We start from the raw sequence: 19,721 nt of genomic DNA on the forward strand, positions 1-19,721 counted from the left end.
ACTTTCCAGCTGTAAGCGCACGACCGCATCATTCAAATTGCAGGCCAGGATGTGCACGTCCGACCTCGCGCGCGGCTGCCGAACTTTAGCTGCTAATTTCACACTCGGAGTAACACATGAATGAGACCTTAACTGTTTTCACATAACAACAAGGTCAACAAACACCTAGTTGCTCATGCGCACTGTGCGCCATGACATCATGGGACTTTCAGAAGTTTTCAGTTCAGCTATACACCTCACCTGGCGCCATCGCATCTCAAAAAGCTCAAGGTAAGCTTTAACTTTTCAGCGTTACGGACTCTATAATCATAATCATCATAATCAAATAGTCAAATTCAATTTGCGTAATCAAATCGATCGATGTCTGTGACTAACTAACGTTTAGGTGACTCGAAAATGTAACCAAGGAGGGCTTGATGTAACCGAGGTTAACCTTCCCTGGCATTAATATAACCCCCGATTCAAGTTTTACCCTAGGGCACTTAACACCAATTCGCTAACACCAATTCGCTAACTTGACTCAGGTGAAAATGAGTACTTTATAAGGTCTTATAAATGTAATTTAGTCCAAGGTTCGGTAGGCAAGTCCCTGGGAAATGACGTATACAACCCTTACATTCTGGCTCCTCTTTCTTCGGGTCGCACGAGAAAAGGTGAAAAAATTTAGATTGTTTTGTTTCTGAATATTCTAACGTTAATTTTTTTTTCATGTTGTATTCTATGACCGGTATATTGTTCAGGCTATCTGGCCAATTTCTGCTATTTTCCCACCAACATTTGGTGTCTGGTATAGTTGAACCAAGGCGGTCCCGGATCCCATATGTTATGTCAACAAATACGCGGTTGCCCATGCGCAGTGTGCCAGATGACATCATTGGACTTTCCGTTCTTTTCTATAGATGTGAAAGCGGAACAGACGCCAGTTTCACACCTTCCCCACCGCACCTGGATAAGGTAATGCTTGAATTTCTTAGACTTTTCAGAAAGCAAATACAATTGTAACGTTATATGATGGCCGTTCATTAATCATAATCATAATTTCTTATCAAATTCTATTTGCGTACTGACAAATTGATGGGTTGGACGGCGTGAACATGTACTCTACTCCGGACTCTTGTTGGGTGAGGAGCTAGTAAGTACACACCTGACGCCGCGAGAAACCACCCACAAGCAGAATTGGGATTATGAAGTAAGGCACTGAATAGTGGGCCACCAACCCTTTCATAGACTCTCACTTGTAAACAGTGGGGAATGGTACAGGGTCATGTTTGCAACTGAAGCCATTCTGCTGAGGCAATATGTAACGTTAGCACTGTTACGCCTTTTTACCGGAATACACCGGAATATGTTATTTAACGGGCCGGCGGTCACAGTGAGGTAGGTGAAAGTATGCTTTGGCGCAGATTGCTACATTTTGGTATATGATAACTTATAGATGACCATGGGAACAAGAAATGGATAGAAATTACTGATAGCGATAACCCTGCGCGTCTGGATAAACAGTGTGGCGGATGTTGTTACTATTAAAATGAGGGATTGTTCAGTTTGTGTACGTAGGGGAGGGGGTGACCGGCCTCGACAGTAATAAACGAAAATACAATATCTACACATAACGATATGTATATAGTTATAACGTTAGATTTACTTTATCTGGTAGCAGTTTTTGCGTTGTACACACACGACAACAAACTACTTTAAAACTTAACCTTAGGTCTGACATACTTATTCTTTGTGAACAGATGTGTTTCCTTGAGTGGTAACGTTAGGCAACGTGTCCAGCTAAAAGTCAACATTCAACGTTCAACAATTTATGACGCTCAACTGTCACCATCCGGTCTTAAGGACAGACGTAAGCCGTGCTCAACTGTTCATTGTGCTTGCCAAAAAGTGGTAGGTGAATTTCCCCGTACAATATACCTGTGAATACTGTACACAATGCCTGTTTTCTCTGTCACGGCCAGTGAGCTAAACTGGATCGAGATCACTTTTACTTTCACTTTCCAGTAGAAGGCCCACAACAGCTAAACTGTGCGTGACCTGAGCTACTAGAGAACGCCCAGTCAACCGATAGGGATTTAACTTCTTGTCTCTTCTCAAAAACCAGTCAAAGTTGTTCATTTTTCTGCAAGGCGGCCTAGATAATTTTAGGGTTACACTTTCAAACCGTCTCCCGGGTACAACACGTGAAAAATAATAATGAAAATGATTTCTGTACATTTCTTTATGAACATTATTTTTCGTTCCCGCCAACAGCCCGATCGGCTAGACTCTACCAGTCTCCCCCGGTCGCTGGGAAAATAGTAGAAATTGGCCAAATAGAGTCAAATGTTTGAAGGGAGTCGGCTACGGAGAGAGGGTCAAATTGGCAACCGAGCCAATTTGACCCTCTCTCCGTAGCCGACTCCCTTCAAACATTTGACTCTATTTGGCCAATTTCTACTATTTTTCCAGCGACCGGGGGAGACTGGTAGAGTCTACCGATCGGCCCCGGTTTGGAAATGTGACCCTAGCATAACACGTCTCCTTTCAATTGTAATTACCTCAGGCGAGTTGTACGCGGCGTTGATGGACGAAGAGGTGGCGATCGTGGGCCTGTGGTGCCGCTTCCCGTCGGCGGATGGTCCGGACGAGTTCTGGCGAGTGCTGGAGAACGGAGAAGACTGCATGCGCGAGATCCCGCCCGAGCGCTGGAACCAAGAGGCCTGGTACAGTCCCGATAGAAACACCCCGGGCAAGTCGTTCGTGGAACGCGCCGGCTTCGTAGATGAGTAAGTAAAAGAAATATTTCTTTACTTGTGCAGTGATCATGTCAGGATGTGGCATTGAATTCCACACGATAATATTAGACTACTAATAAATAGACATGTTTTCACACATTGATGGGCTAAAGGTTCTTTGTGCTACTCATGACTCTTTCATTACGCAAAGGTACCGCGGTCACGGATTCCTCACTGGGTGCTGAGTAACGAACTCGTGAATAAAGTGGCGTCGTCACTGGACGTCCAGCTCGGAAGAAAGTTCGTCACTAGAAATCCAGTGACAAACGGCTTTATTCCAGTACTGAAGCCTCCTCGGTGCTGGAATTCCAGCACTACATCTTGCCTCAGTACTCGGTTTCCAGAAATGAACTCCGCTTATCACTCGGTTTCTAGTGACGATCTCCGCTCGTCACTCGGGTGCCAGACAAGTAGGCTGGTTCAAAAGGCATTTATTACTGGTTACCGAGTACGGAGGTCACTCGCCGCTAGATAACCAGTAACAAAAGTCCCGAGGTCACGGGTTCCGCGCTAGATTTACCAGTAACGAGTGACTCTCACTGGAAGCCGAGTGATTACATTTTTTCGTTAGTGGGCTTCCGGTAATCACATCCTATTATCACTGAAATGTTCCAGTGCATAAGTAATAGACGATCTTTTGAGTCGATACCGTATACTACAGTAAGACGGCACGGAGGTTAGATATTCATGTAACAAGATACGCAACGGACACTATTTGAATAAACAACCCACTGAATGTATTGCTGGGGAATTTATCGAGTAAAACACGCTTCTTTTTTTTTCAAATTTGGTTAGTAAAAAGTAAAGAGTGAGGTTTTACCTTGCCCCTTGATACCGTCTTCCGAAAGCCAGAACGTAAAATTCTATTTGATATAACATCCACTAACATCATACCGCCAATAATCATAATACCATATAAAACCGCCGACTTCAAACCGCTTAGCTACCTGTAACCATCACTATGGTGATTTGTGATCTAGGGAAGTGGAGTGTGAAACCGACACAAAGGTGCACATGTACAGGACATTGATAATTTATGGTGCGTTATTTCCCTTTGAATGCACAGTCTGAGTTACACCCTAAAATTATTATTACTGTAGTTAAATATAGTAATGTGATCGACCGTCACTTGAATTTGCATTCCGACCTTTTGTCGTAAATGTAACGTTACGTAAATTGACGCGTACGTTTGCGTAAATTGCATATCGTAAGCTGGCTCGGTTTACGGTGCGGAATCTATCGTCACTAGACTAGCTCAGGTGAATATCTGTCATCAATGGTTTTCTAGCTCCGCAGGTACTCTCATCTCTCGATTTCCAGTGATAATTTGAAGTTTTCCAGTAAAGAAGTCGCCTCATTGCTGGACGACCAGAGATGGCAAAACTTCATCACTGGAAGTCTGGCGATGAAGGCACCTTCGGTGCTGGACAACGAGTGATTACAAAGGAACCAGTGACCACGGTACTTTTGCGTTCAGGTCCATATTATAACGTTTTGCCGTTTCGTGATATATCGTAGCATGCAACAAGTAGGCTTGTTACAAAATTTACCAAGGCGACAATGATGATGCGTTGAAGATACACAAGCGAATGTATTAAAAGTTAACACTACAAGCTACCAAAGTATTTACAGATTATCTACTAGTACGTACTAGTCAAGTCATCTACATACAAAAGTTACAAAATGGCGCGAGGTGACTACTGTAAATCTTGAAATGTTCGTGGTGGTTTTATTTTGGCGGTTTTCGCGCTGAACTTTTCAATTTTCCACCGCGAAGTCTTGACACCGCGAATTTCGAATATGTGTTTTGTATTACAACAACAAAGCACTGACGCATGTCGGCATGTCTGCCTGTCTGTCTGTCTGCATGTTTGTCGATCTGCTTGAAAAGATTTACGTTTTACAGTATTACAGCCCAAGAAGCATTTTGTACCAGCCCGCCCTCGGGTCGGATTTGGTGGTTTTCGAGGTGTTTCATGGTAGCTGAGAATAGAATGTGCTCTAACAACTTACAGGTGAGCGAGGCAGGCCGGTAAATTGAAGGATCGCTCCTATCCCTTTTTTTTTCAAAAATTGGATTAATGAAAGCTTTTCTTCAATCCACCGGTACCTCTCCACTCTCTAGTGACTGGTTAAAAACTGATATGTAAAGTAGGACTGATTTCTACAGCACACTCTTTGAGGATTCTACATGGTATTAGATCTGGACCGGAAGCTTTTGCTGGGTTGCTCCCTTGAAGCAGCTTTGTACCACGTCTTTATACAGACCATTATGATTACCTTCGCCAGAATGTTTTGTTTTCGGGGTGTCTATGGTGGAGTGACTGTGGATGCAGGCGGCATAACTGTTGATGCCATGAATGGATGTTCATGATTTTGGGTAGGCAAGTCACTGTTCGGGAGCCGAATGTCAACTTCGAGAATGGGCCTTATGGCTGGTTTCTACGTTACTGCAGTGAACCATTTGTGTTTTTTTGCTTTTTTGTTTGTTTGTTTGTTTGTTTGTTTGTTCGTTTGCAAACAGGATAACTCAAGATGCTCTGGAAGGATCGTGATAAAAGTTTGTAGGTGGGTATGGTTAAGGAAATGTAACGTCAAGTTCGATGATGGGTCTCCTGCCGGCTATGTACGGTACTGCAGGGGGAGTTTTTTTAGTTCTGTGCCGTGGTTGGTGTTTTTGAGTGGTGGGTATAGGTTTTGGGCCATAGGTGAAGTGGTATAAATTTGGGCTCCATAGCGGCTTGTTTGGAACTTCAGTTGGCACTTTTATTTGTCTAAAAGTTTGGAGGAGGATAGCTCAAGCAGGATTTGGTCGATTTTCATTGTCTTTGGCAGGTAGGAATCTTAGGTGTTGATTAACATAATGAGGTGTTGATTAATATAACTAATGAGGACAAGATTAGCAACGTAAAAAGACGTTGCCATGGCGACGGTGGCCTCTGTTAATGTTTTCGTTTTGTACAAGTCATAGCTCACATACAGATAAGGACCTCATTTGCATAGATTATATCAGTTGATCACCTTCTCTACCCAAATAACACAAGTTGTTCAAAGTATGAAAGTCTTATCTTGGCAAAAAAAGTCAATTGTACCATTTCCTCATTAACTATATATGTAAGTCGGGCCCTCATATACATGGTTTATGTCTAATAATGTCAACATTTACTTAAATTCCAAATGCTGCAAGAATGAAATCCCAATTATTAACCACGATGGAACTATATATAGTAAAGTGCATAATTTATATCTATCGATATTCATATCTTTCTCAGTTACATATGTCGTGTGTTTGAAAATCCTATTATGGAATGCAGCAGATTTATAAACTCCCTCATTGATTATGCAAATAAGCTCTTTGTGTGCTTAATTAGCGTATGATTGTGTAAATCATCACTCAAGCTATCTACATACCAAAAATCATGACGATCCATCAACCCCTTCTTGAGTTATCCAAAGGTTGAAACAAAATCAGCTCCTGCAGTTCAAAGCCGCTAGGGGGCCAAAAACTACATGAGTTGCTCCCCCCCCCCCCCCCCCCCCATAGCTATCTACCACTAGAAATCATGACCATAGCTTGTTGAGAACACAAGACATCAAAACCGGAAGTTCCGCTGTAGAGCCATAGAAAGTCGCTAGAGGGCCCAAAATCTAATAATTTCTCTCATAAAATCCTACCCACCTACCAATTATGAAGACAATCCGTCCAGGCTTTCTTGAGTTATCGTCCTGTGGACTGAAATTCTCGTGGTCCCATTCCTGTACAATTCCTAGAATTCTTGCAGACTGCACAAAATACTATACCATTATTCTCGCACCTGAGCGTCGCCGAAAAGTTGAAATTCCCTTCATTGTCCTGTTCATGCAACCTATATACAGCATATGGGCATGTTGTGACTAGGGCTGGGATTTGTGGGCCTCATCTGCATAAGTAATAAAAAATACTAGAATAGCCTTCTTTGCCAATATAGGAGTTCCATACTTGGACCAAGTTGTGTTATTTGGGTAGACAAGATGATAAACTCATATAATATATGTAAATCAGGCCCTTCTTTGCATAATAAATGAGAAACCTTTATAATACATCATTCGTAAAAGCTAACATCATTTGGCGAAGTTATGGGGTCGTGGAACTCTTACTAGTTTCTTTTTAGGATTTTGCAACTATAATCATGCAGATGAGGAGATTGGTGAACAGCCACTTGTGACATTTATTTTTATTTTATTTAAAAATTTACATGTTTTATCAATATTCCTAGGAAAGCAGTTCCATATGTAATTAGGAATGTTAGAAAAAATGTCAGTCCCCCCCTTTTTGTGTCACTAAGTCTTTGTGTTTCAGTTTCAAAGACTTCGACAACCGCTTATTCAATATAAGCGATCATGAGGCATCCCGGATGGACCCGCAGCAACGGTGGATGCTGGAGTGCTCGTACAAGGCTTTGGAGAATGCTGGGATCCCACTGCAGGATGTGTCCAACACCGACACTGGCGTTTTCGTTGGTAAGAGATTAGCTGTACATGTGTTTCTTAATTTGGAATGAGAACAGGGGACATTTGGAAAGCAAATTTAGAAGTACAAGCCGACAACTTCTCATAGAATTTCTATATAATTTCACCGGCCATCATATGCGTTTTCTCATATTCGTTTACATCATAGATGAAAGTTGACATAGATAAATAGGAAGTAACACATTAACTTCTAGGGGTCCATGGTCTTGTAGCCTGTTTTACACAATCTTTCTCTGTCGGGAGGCTGATTGGGCTTCCTCCCCAAAAGCTTGTGCCTTGTGGCTATTCAAATCTAACTCGAAAGAACCGTTAGCACAACTACCAATAGGAGCTCAGGATTATCTGTCACTATAAAAAACAGTCTTCACAGCCTCCAACACCATGGGAACAGACATTTTTCTGTCTGACAATATGTTATAACATATGCATACATTGCCAGGATTAGAATGTTGACAATTTTCATCACGTAGAGGCGTGGCTAGGGGCCTGTGGAAGGGCTTTTAGAAGTGTGTCAGTCAGGCTACATGGCGTTGCTTATAACGCCATGTATATGATTTCATAGGTGTTATGAACTACGATTATCTCTGGAATTCCACGTTGGACGCCGCAGAAGTATCCAGCAACACAGCCACAGGTGTTTCTACTCCTGTTGTTGCTAACCGAGTGTCTTACGCCTTCAACCTTACCGGACCCTCCATAGCCGTCGACACGGCCTGCTCATCAGGAATGACCGCATTGCACCTCGGCTGTCAAGCTATTCGTACAGGTTAGCTTGTACTCTCGAAATTCATTTATATATATATATATATTGTAAATTGTCCTGGTAAAGTTCTCATTTGTCTTTGGAGAATCGAGGATTTTCCTAGGACAGATCCCAATTCCTGGTATGATCACCATTTGAATATAATGAGAAATAAACTATTTTCCAACTAAAAAAAATGACTCATGGAAATTTTCAACCGAATCACTCGGTCTTCATCACCTATTTGACCCAAGTGCTTTGGACACGTGATTATGCACGTGTGACGTCAACACTGGCTCAAAGGTTGTCGGAAGTACGCACCGCACGCCGTCCCGGTTCCATCTGTCCTAGGACCGTGAGATTGGGATTCAAATTTGTCCTAAGAGAATCGCGGATTGACCTAGGACAGAAATGAGTACGTTCTTAATGGGCAATCATTTGCAATTCATAGGTATCAGTGTCACCATTTTTCTTTATTTTTTAGCAATTTTCTTATGCCTTTTCATATTCGTACAAAGGTGACTGCACAATGGCGATATGTGGCGGTGTCAACTTCATCTTGAATCCTGGCATGTTCGTCCAACTGTGTCGTGCCGGCATGGTGTGTCCAGACGGCCGCTGTAAGCCATTCTCAGCTTCCGCCAACGGCTACGCGCGGGGGGAGGGCTGTGGTGTCGTCATCGTCAAAAGTTTGAAAAAGGTATAGGGTTTACGTTGTCGCTGCACGTGTTGGGACATGTAGTGAGCTTTTCATCGACATAATAGCCCCATTGGGCTCATTTTCCGAGGCTTTCACACCTATGTACATGGAGTTGATGGTTGTCGAAAAGAGGTTCCTCTCTTAGTCTTGGTCCATTGCACATTTGGGCTCTTGAAGGGTGTACTTTGATAAACAGCTGAGTTAGAGTTGTGCATCACATTGGCAGCTAGCGTGGTTTGTTATCTTTTGAATTTATCAATGTCAATAATTTCCCATAACCATAGAATTTTGATCAATCCTCAAAAGCAATAATGATGCGTCCATGCCAGTGCGTTACATCAATGATACCGTTTGCTGCGCCTCAAGCTATATAAGGGTATATTCAGCGGCGTCATCACCCCTCGCTCTCCGTGCGCGGCCAATTTGGGGTCCATCACTACAGCCAAGTTTCTTGGTTTCCGAAGGTCTCTAAATGTCCGATAAAAGGGAATCTGTTATAAGGGCTGAATGACTATGCGTCTCCAGCTCGCGTCCTTTTTGCTACAGAAATGATATTTAATCGGATAGAATTGACCCGTTCTTTATTGTGAATTATTAGGAAATATTTTCCATTTTTATGAAGAGCTGCGAAGGGCGCCAGTACATAGGGTAAGACATGGACCCTAAAATGGCCGACTTTGCTCATTTCTATGGGAGCCGGTTTGTTGCTAGGGGGTGGTTACGTGACTGAATATGCCCTGCAAATCGCAAAAGCCGACAAGTGGATTTTCTGAATATTGTCACTATAGGCGTTGATGGATAATGACTACATCTGGGCCACGATCAAGACAGGGGTGAATCAAGACGGACGTTCTTCGATACCCATGACCTCTCCATCCCCAGTCCAGCAGGAACAGCTGATACGCCGACTGTACGAACAGAACCATGTAGATCCCCGCCACATTGACTACATAGAAGCACATGGTACAGGAACGCCGGTGGGAGACCCAGTGGAGGCCAGGAGTCTTGGAGCAGCCATCGGGCAATCCAGAGACAGCACAGAACCACCAGTTCTAATCGGCTCAGTGAAGAGTAACTTCGGCCATCTTGAGTCGGCAGCAGCCATGGCAGGACTAATCAAGGTCTTGCTGATGATGAAGCACAAAAAGATTGCACCAACGCTGCACTTCAACGAGCCCAATCCAAACATTGATTTTGACGACCTCAGAATCAAGGTTTGCACAGAACTCATTGCCTGGCCCTCGCAAAGCAAGGGCAAGATGATGGCCTGTGTGAACTCCTTCGGTTTTGGAGGTTCAAACGCACACGTCATACTTTTCTCTAGACCGTCAACTGGGGCAACGGAAGATTTCGGCAGGCTTGAAGAACCAAAAATTATAGCTTTGTCGGCTAGCTGTAAAGATTCTTTGCAAGTGTCTGTCAAAGATCTGATTTCAGTTCTGGACAAAAATCCATTCACCTCTCTCAGGAGATTGGCTTACACATCCGCTGTCAAGCGCACTCACCATAATTACCGCCTAGCTTTTCCAGTCAGCTCGCTTGAGCAGCTTAATCTTGAGCTCCAGAAAGCACAGAAGGGCATATCCGGACTGAAAAATAGTTCAGGTCCGATGAACGTAGTTTTCGTCTTTTGCGGGATGGGCACTTTGTGGGAGGGTATGTGCATTGACTTGATGGCGAAAGAACCTCTTTTTAGCCGCAAGGTTAAAGAGGTGGACGAAGTCTTCAAGACGCTTGCTGACTGGTCCTTGGTCGACAAACTTCGAAATGCCAAGAACTTTGAAGATCCTGCTGTAGCACAGCCACTGATATTTGTGTGCCAGGTGGCCCTGTTTCATCTCTTGACGTCTTGGGGAATTTCCCCTGACAAAATCGTTGGCCACTCTGTTGGAGAAGTAGCAGTGGCGTGCTGTGCTGGCGCTCTTTCGTTACCAGATGCCGTTAGGGTCATATACCACAGGGGGCGTTTGCTGAGTGAGGCAACTGGTGGCAAGATGCTCGTAGTCGGCAACTATGAAGTTACCAAGGTGAACGATTGCTGCCAGAGATTTGCAGGCAAAGTTTCTATTGCAGCAGAAAACAGTGAAATGTCATGCACCGTGTCAGGTGACACAGATGCCGTAGATAGTCTGCACCAGCTTTTAGATAAGATCAACTCAGAAGAAGAAGGGGGAAGACTGTTCATTCGAAAGCTCGCAGTCAAGTCTGCGTATCATAGCCATCACATGGACCCTATACATGACAAGCTAAGAGAAGCGCTCCGTGATATCAAGGCGACAGGTCCTTCACCTTCAGTCCAATTGTTGTCCACGGTAACTGGGAATTTTGCTTGCCAGGATTTTGCTTCTGATACATACTGGGCAAAGCATGTCAGAAACCCAGTCATGTTCAACTCAGCCATGAAAAGGGCAATTGACAAAAAAGCCCGCAATATCGTAGTGGAAGTAGGACCGAAGCCGGCGCTTCACACAAATATCAAAGAGATTGCAGGTGAGGCAGAATTGATCCTGGTTGCCTCGTCAAAGCCAAAGCAAGAACACGCCTGCATTCTTCGGTCTCTCTGTGACCTATATCAAGCTGGCCTAGATCCTCAATGGAATATGTTCTTTGATGAATCCTATGTTCCATTACATGTGCCACGCTGTCATCTGAACAGACGGTCTTTATGGTTTGACCCAGAGGCCGGGCTCTCTGCACGACAGGGGGATGACAGCAAAGCAAGCTTAGTCCAGTCGCACTTGAAAAGATTGTCAAACAGCCCGCCAAGATTTCGATGTTCCATCACTGAGGCCACGCACCCTTATGTATTTGATCATAAACTGGAGGATGTGGTTGTTGTGCCCGGTTCCCTGTATGTAGATCTCGGTTTAGCTGCTTGCATGGAAGTCATGAATCCCCGCCAGCCACCATCCCACTGCAAGCTGCATATCGAGTTTCTGTCTCTGGCAACAATAGGGCAACGTAGTGACAAAACCGACCTTGTTGTGAGTGCCCTCCATGATGGGACGTCACGTAAAGTTACATTTGAAGAGAGAACCGATAGGGCAGTTCATGCAAGAGGGTATGTTGAATATGAAAGCCAGCGCCAGCCTGTGCTTCATCAAGTCAACCTCACAGCAATAAAAGAACGATGTTCTAATAGACTGTTAGAAGAAACACCCTACGACCAATTCAAGAAAGTAGGTTTAAACTACGGGCCATCCCTTTGCCAACTCAAGGACTGTCGGTATAGCAAATCATCTAGGCACCCAGAAGCATTGTCTATGGTAAACATACCAGAGACTGTATCTCAGCACATGCATAACTGCTGTGTCCATCCTGCGCTGCTTGACTACGTGTTGCAGTCTATCATGTTGCTCATGATCGATGGCAAAGAAACGCTGTTGCCTGCTTCAATAGGGAGCGTTGTCTCCGTAAAGCCTCCTGAACTCAGAATGTGGGTATACGTTCGCCAATTGTACAAAGCAAATGATGCTTTGTGCTGCAATGGAGCATTGTTGGGACCCGATGGGCAAGTTATTGTTGAGGTTCGAAACATCGTCTGTAAAGTTCTGGCCGACAAGCAATCTTTTTCTGACGTCACTTACACCATTGATTGGTTTCCATTTGAGCCCTTCAATGAAGCACCAGAAACATCCGTGGCTCAGCTCAAGTGCCTTGTCCTGGCAGATGATTGTGGAATCCTGGATAAAATGAGCTCGAGGGATCTTATTGGTCCTCACTCAGTCTTTATCTACCGGAATGAGTTCAGCGGGCAAAATTTCAGGCTAGACAGCAGCGTCTTACCCTCCATCATACAGCAGAAGGACGAGTCGCTTGAGTTCGACCAGATACTTCATGGCTGGGGCATCACCATGGTAGAAGATTGTACAATCAGTGGGGCGGCATTGAGGTCAGCTGTAGAAGTGGCGTGCGAGAGCCTGAGACAACTGTTGAAGATGTTGATAACACGGGGCAAGACGAGTATTCCAGTAAAGGTTATCACAAGGAATGCTCAACTGCAAATGTGGAATGGACTCACTGAAGCCCAAAAAGTGGAGATTTCAGAGAATGTCATCGATTTGGTGGGACCGCCACTTTGGGGTCTCGTCCGTTCTGTACTACGTGAGCAGATAGACATGAAGTGTCAGCTTGCTGAGCTAGCAGCTGGAACTGACGATGAAATCCTCGCTCTTGTTCAGGAAATGGCAACATCTGAGATGTCGGAGTTTACAGAAATCATGTTTGTGGGTAACAGGAAATACTACATGGAAATCGTACCTTCCAACGTTGACAGGGTCCCCTCCGTGCACCGGGTCAACATCGCAGAGGACGGAAGCAGAATAAAATTACAAATGGTGGAGACAAGCAAGCAGCACAGTGTCAGGGCTACATATGATGATATAACAGCTGCAATGAATGCCGACTATCAGTTGCCCTATGCTCAAATCAATGTATCTGCAATCCGCTTGCACGAAGATTGTTTTGCACCGGTGGTAAAGCCAACAGAAGGCAGAGAAGCTGTACCGTGGCTTGAGGAAAGCAGGTCCGCCCAGGACATACATGTCCTAGACTTTTGTGGAACAGTCGTTACGGTGACCGAGAAATGTAAGATTCAGGTTGGGGATGTCGTTGTCGGTTGCTTTCCTGTTGTCGCCAGTTCAACTGTGTGTGCTCCTGTCTCTGTCTTGAAGAAAGCGTCTTCTTTCCATCAGCTGGAGGACGTGCCTTGCCTGTCTTTCTTGGTGCTTGCTTGGGAGGTCTTAGCTTGTGCGAAGCCCGGACAACGCGTTGCTTTTGTTGGCGGAAAGGGTTGCGCGATGTTTGCACGCACATTGGATGTCATAGCCACGAACTTGAACCTGGCGGTGACGACACACCAAACCGTATTCCCTGGTAAACAATACCCTCTGGTAATTGTTTGGAAAATGGAATCGTATGAAAGTGCTCGGCAGCTGCCGGCTATGGTTGAATCAAATGGCCAACTAATCGTTGTCAATGGCCAAATCTCTCCATTGCAGGCATCGACTATTTTCAGGCCAGACATTCATCTGAAGATGCTGCACACTTGGCTCCTGTTTAGGGAGGCAAACCTCCTCAGGACAATGCTCAAGTTGCTGCCATCTGATGTCAAAAACTTAACGAGAACGGGTCCTGCTGCCCGATTCATTCCATTGTCAGAGATTTCCAGATTGGATTTGAATTTGGAATCCCTCAGTGAACGTTTGACAGTAGTAGAGTTTCAGTCTAGGACGTATGTTCCCGTTTGTGTCGGCAAAAATCAGCTCTTCCGTAAAGACTGTGCCTATGTGGTGGTTGGGGGACTCACTGGACTTGGGATGGTAACAGTAAACTACTTGGCTGAAAGGGGAGCTGGACATATCGCAATTATGTCCAGGAGTCGTCCCAACGAAGAAACCAAAAGCAAGATATGTGAACTTGAAACAAGAACAAAAACCCGCATAGTGTGCCTACAAGCTGATGTTGCCTGTTTAGATCAAGTTCAAGCTGCCATCCAGAGTTTGGAATCGACATTTTCAGGCGTTCCCTTGAAAGGGCTATTCCATAGTGCAGTTGTTACAAGTGATCGCATCCTGGTCAACCAAGACCACAGCCACTTTCAAAGAGGAATGGAGGCCAAAGTGATAGGAACGTGGAACCTGCACGTTGCAACTCAGCGTTTCCGGCTCGACTATTTCGTCGCGTATTCCTCCATTGCTGCAATCATTCCAAACGGTGGGCAAACCGCGTATGCCGCTGCTAACGCCTTTCTGGATGGCTTCATGTTCTATCGCAGACAGTTAGGATTGAGCGGACAGACAATCAACTGGGGTGCACTAAACCTCGGCATACTTGAGAGAAACGAGGAGACTGCAAAGAAGCTGGAGCAGCAAGGGTTTCCAGCCATGGAGCGTCATGACGTTGAGAAGTGTCTTGAGAATTGCCTGATGCTCAATGAAACACAGCTCATTGTGGCCATGATCAACTGGTCCCGCATCAACAAGGTTCAAGCAAGGATGGCCGACTCACGACGCTTTTCGACGATTTTTAATAGCATTAATGGCTACGAAGTACAAGAGAATGCGGACGAAGTTAGAATCGACATTTCTTCATTGTTGAAGCAATCAAGTGAAGATCAACTCTCCACGTTGGAAACAATTGTCAAACAGATGTTTGTACAGCTATTAAATACAGATGAAGAGACAACGACTGTCAGCTCATCCATCGTGAATCTGGGAATAGACTCCCACACAGCTCTGAATGCTCAACAGCTAATCAAAAAGCATATTTGCGTAGATGTTCCCATAACCGTGTTTCTCAGCCAGGACACCACATTAGGCTCATTAGCAGAGGCAATTCAAGAGCAGCTAGCTATCAAGCACTCCGCCAATGCCTAAGCGAGGAATGATGCAGGGCATTAGAATGAGGGAATTGGCAAAACTATCCAATCACTACCTTCAGAGTGTCCGCAATCATTGCTGGTCTCAGCCCATCTAAAGCCACTAGACCTGACGGCATCCTTGTCATCGTTCTTCAGAAGTGCTCACCGGAATTGTCACCTGTCCATGCTAAACTATATCGGAAAGGCATGAAGGAATCTTCCTTTCCATCTATTTGGACATTTCCGTCGATTATTCCTGTTTGTAAAAACGCCGGCGAAAGGTCTAGCCCGAACAACTACAGACCTATAAGTATCTTACCAAACATCAGCAAAGTTTTCGAAACCAAGACCTTTGGCAGAACCTCGAGTCATCCGGGCTGTTCTCCGACTCCCAGTATGGATAGTAGCTCTTGACATCTCTAAGGCCTTCTCTGTTAAAGGCCTTCGATAACGTCTGGCACACTGGGCTTGTCACAAAGCTTGTTGCCTATGGCATTGGGGGTCAACATACAGTTTTCTGTCTGACAGAAAGCTGAAAGTCGTTCTTGATGGTCAGTCATCCTCATCCTATTCAATCAATGCCGGTGTACCTCAGGGCTTTGTTCTCGCCCAACACTCTTCCTTATATTCATAAATTATCAACCTGACCACATTCTCTGCCAACTTTTCACCTATGCCGATGACTCTACCTTTTGCTCCCACCATCTAGATTAGACAAAACAGAAACGAAATTCAGAACTTCAAATCAAACATACACCGCTATCTCTCACCATAGCCGCATTCATTTTAAACCAATCACGTCAATTCGTTCAATGCTCAGAAGTGGCCCCATTCGGCCTTGCATTGAGCGAGATCGTTTAAAAAAGCGTCATTTGGCATATGACAGAATTAATTTTCTTATACCAAATTGATGATTACTATGAGTATGGGATAATGGTAGATGTCATATTCAAGGTCTACTGGCATCATGGGTCGGGAGATTTTGTATTCAATTATACATTATTGTCCAGAAATGTCAATAATAACTTACTTCTGTAAAGCTCTTGTCGTTGCTTGGCACAAAGTAGGAGGGGGTGAGGTGGGTTGATTAGCAATCACAAACATTAGAGGATATTCTAAATGAAATAATATCACTTTGAATAAAAACAATGTAAAAAAAGGGTAAAGGCAGGCCTAGTACGGATAGAATATTTTCCTGGTGGTAAATGTATATTAACAAAGACTAAAAGTAATACCAAAATAACGGAATCTAGTGCATTTATAAGCCTGATTTTGTTTATGTTTATCCAATAATGTTCTTATTCTTCTGTATCTTCATAATGATTGTACATATGTTGACCTGATGTTGTTGATCTAAGAATGTTCTTATGTTTTACTTAAGAATATTCTTCGTTTTTGGAAAACTGAGGTTGCAAGTCTCCTGGTGTTTGGGTATTTATACATTTCTGATATTTGTTTATTTAAGAAAGTTCTGATGCATTTGTAATACTGGTGGTGTTTTTGATGTTCTTCTTGTTCATCTAATAGTGTTCTTATGTTTTTGCATTTGTAATACCGATGGTTTATTTGTAACTCTTCTATTTTTTGATTGATTAAGAATTTTCTGATGTTTTCATATTTGTAGTAGTGCCGGTGTTTTTGTAAATCAAATGTTGCTTTTGTTAATATCATATTATCTTATATTGCATTACATAATATATATATTGTATTACTATATTTGTAAAACCGATGTTGTTTTTGCTTATCTAAGAATGTCCTTATGTGTATATATTTGCAAAATTTTATTGATGGTGATGAAATCTTGTTATGTGTTTGTGTGTACTTATATACTTTCTAAGAACGTTTTGTTTTGTGAATGTTCTGATGCTTTTTTGTAGAGCTGGCTTACAAGCCTTGTAATGTTTCTATATATCGTGATTTGTTGTTATCATATTTCGGTTTTTGTAAAACTGTTAGTAAGCCCTATGATGTTTGTTTGTAAAGATTTTTTTGTCTATCTTGAATATCCTTTATTGTTATTTTTTCTTTTTTTTTGTGAATATCCTGATACCTCTATATCTGTAAATGCGATGGTGCATTTTTGTTTGATAAATTTGTGTTTCAGTCCTCCGATGTTGTCGTATCTGTAAAGAGGTTTATTTTGTATTTTTGTAATATCGTTTTATATGTGAATACTGTAAATGTATTTGTAATTGTGTGAAACTTGTAAAATGTTGTAATTAAAATAGAGAATTGATATGTCTTAGATTCAAACCACAGGGGGGGAAAGTCCAATGGAAACCTAGCACAGAATATCCAGGGGATGAAACACCGTCTCAGTCCCAAATCATGGGGAGCAAACCCTAGTCAAAAAAAGCCAGTGGGAATTGCCGCTGTAACAATAACGTTATATGTAATTGTGTAAATTTCTACAATTGTAAATGTGCTGTCACGGCGAAACTGGTCGTGGTACTAGACTGAATAAAAGTTCAAAATAGGAACTATGCGGCTCCAGAAGTCTTACTGAATTTCATGTTACGTAACTCTAACCTGGTAACATCCCTATACATGAATAAAACTTCCAATGAGAGGATGGTTGAAGAAATGCCAACGTACCACCTTTCTTACAGGAATTATCTTCACGACGGATAAGACTGTTTTAAATGCAATGTGTATTTTCTATAATCTTTATTGTATTTCACAAAATAATACATCATACAGACAGAGAAATTAACAAAGGTCAAACACTTATATAAACGTAAGCCACGGATCCAAAACAATACGTAAAGGTGGAGACAGAATTGAACTACGACGTAAATAGAAATAATATCTTATATAAAAAAAGAATAGCAAGATAACAAATGGTAAATAAATACAACTGAACATTGACATCAAACAGCAATGGTAAAGACCGACATCAGTTATCAACATCATGGCAGCGACTGATAATTTTTTGTTATTGTTGGTGGAAGATATTCAACACTAACTTTTCCTATAAGACCAGGGTGTCTGAGATGCTGATCGTACTTTTGTGAGGACGTCTGTTTGTATATTAGGTGTACTCTAGTTGGAAAATCAGCCAACTATCGAAAAAATATTGATATGCGGAGTCGTTTGTTTTTAAACAAAGGATGAAAGGACCCGACTCTGCATAGCAATCTACACACTGCGCATGCTCCATGTGACGTCTGGTCTAACCCAGACGCTAATGAAGAGGTCCAGGCACATTGTGGCATCTCGTTCAAGGGGGTGTTCTGGGAATGGACCAAGTGGAGAGCATAGAGAAGGCAGGGAAAGGAACAAGGCTGGACCAGGTGAAAGAGCTGATCAGAGTTCTGCACACCAAGAATGACCAAGCCTTCGCCTGTCTCTGTGAAGCTCTGAGAAAAACTGAACAGGGCTTCCTGGCAGACATGTTGGAAGGTATGGCTGAGGTTTTGCTAACTCTTATTGATTCTGGGTAAAAACCCATGTCCTGAGCTAACACGTTGACTCAGAGAAGGAAGACATGGCCAAGCACTTCATAAAATAAAACGCAATTTGAGAGGACACAAATCAAGGATAGCTACTATTAGGATATTAATACGGTGGAGTTATAGATTCTCCTAAGCCATTAATTAAACGTAATCTTAAAGATATTTCTAAGCTGGTAACTTTCCCTTTAAACCAGTTAGCTAATTCCGTACCTCCCGGCCCCACGTCCCCCTTCGGTCCGCCGGGCCCCAGTGAAGCAACAACCGTGATGTTGTTGTTGAAGTATTTGGAGCAGGAGCTCTCCTCTTCCTGCGCCGCTTCAGCAAACGCCGGCAACGTCACAAAACCTAGAAGAACAATGACAGCAACCAGCGCTTTTGGTTCGGCCATTTTCGTCTGTTTCAACCGTAGAAACGAGGCTTATACTATTTGTGACAGGGGTAAACGTAATGTAGTTGCTGGGCAGACCCAAAGGTGTTTCTGCGATGCTTGTACACCTTGGTAACAATGGTCCTGGTCGCGTGGGAATGTGTTGGCCTGTGGCCAGTACATGTACGGCCTGTGGCCAGTACATGTACATGTATAAACATACACAACGCTTGGGGTTCAGTTATGCACGTGCCGCCGCATATCTGCGAAGCTGGGGCGGTCTTTTTAAAAAACGCATTTGCGACGTCGGGTCCTTTCAACGTTTGTTACTGTCGCCACTAAATAGTAAAGCAATCTATACAATGCGCATATTGCATGAAACGTCTGATTTAAACCAAGACGCTAATGAAAACATCCAGGCGTGCTTTTCCACATTTACACTTTTTATGCCAGTATAACCCGTCCGACCCGAATGTCTCCTTTCAAATATATCAAAAGCGCGGGAATTTGGTCAATACACACAGCCTACCTGTTCTTCCCACCGCGAAAATTCCCCATACTTCCAAAATTCTCCAATCAAAAGAATATTGCTGACGTCAATCTTTTGGAAATACATTTGTGTCTCCCAGGCAGACCACATACTGCGCATGTGTTATCTGACGTCTGCTCGGAACACAGACACTAATGTATCTACCCAGACGCATGCGCGCCTCCACCCGCCCACTTGTGAGACCTCCGTCCGTCTAAAACCTCAGTCTGAACCGTCAGTAGCACAGAGAGGGCAAACTTTACAGCGGCCAATTAACGATA

At 43.4% G+C, this 19,721-nt stretch overlaps 1 protein-coding gene across 1 annotated transcript; it reads left to right on the plus strand.

The window, feature by feature from the left end:
* The first annotated feature begins 209 nt into the window (after positions 1-209).
* Positions 210-16,586, plus strand: LOC136437172 (phthioceranic/hydroxyphthioceranic acid synthase-like). Its single transcript, XM_066431654.1, has 8 exons — positions 210-270; positions 900-954; positions 1,740-1,890; positions 2,546-2,768; positions 7,117-7,277; positions 7,849-8,052; positions 8,547-8,728; positions 9,517-16,586. The coding sequence occupies exons 4-8, from the start codon at positions 2,566-2,568 to the stop codon at positions 15,103-15,105; spliced, it is 6,339 nt and encodes a 2,112-aa protein (XP_066287751.1). The 5' UTR covers positions 210-270; positions 900-954; positions 1,740-1,890; positions 2,546-2,565; the 3' UTR covers positions 15,106-16,586.
* The last annotated feature ends 3,135 nt before the right edge of the window (positions 16,587-19,721 follow it).

The sequence above is a fragment of the Branchiostoma lanceolatum genome, chromosome 6 (genome assembly GCF_035083965.1).
Source record: "Branchiostoma lanceolatum isolate klBraLanc5 chromosome 6, klBraLanc5.hap2, whole genome shotgun sequence".
Taxonomy (NCBI): Eukaryota; Metazoa; Chordata; class Leptocardii; order Amphioxiformes; family Branchiostomatidae; genus Branchiostoma; species Branchiostoma lanceolatum.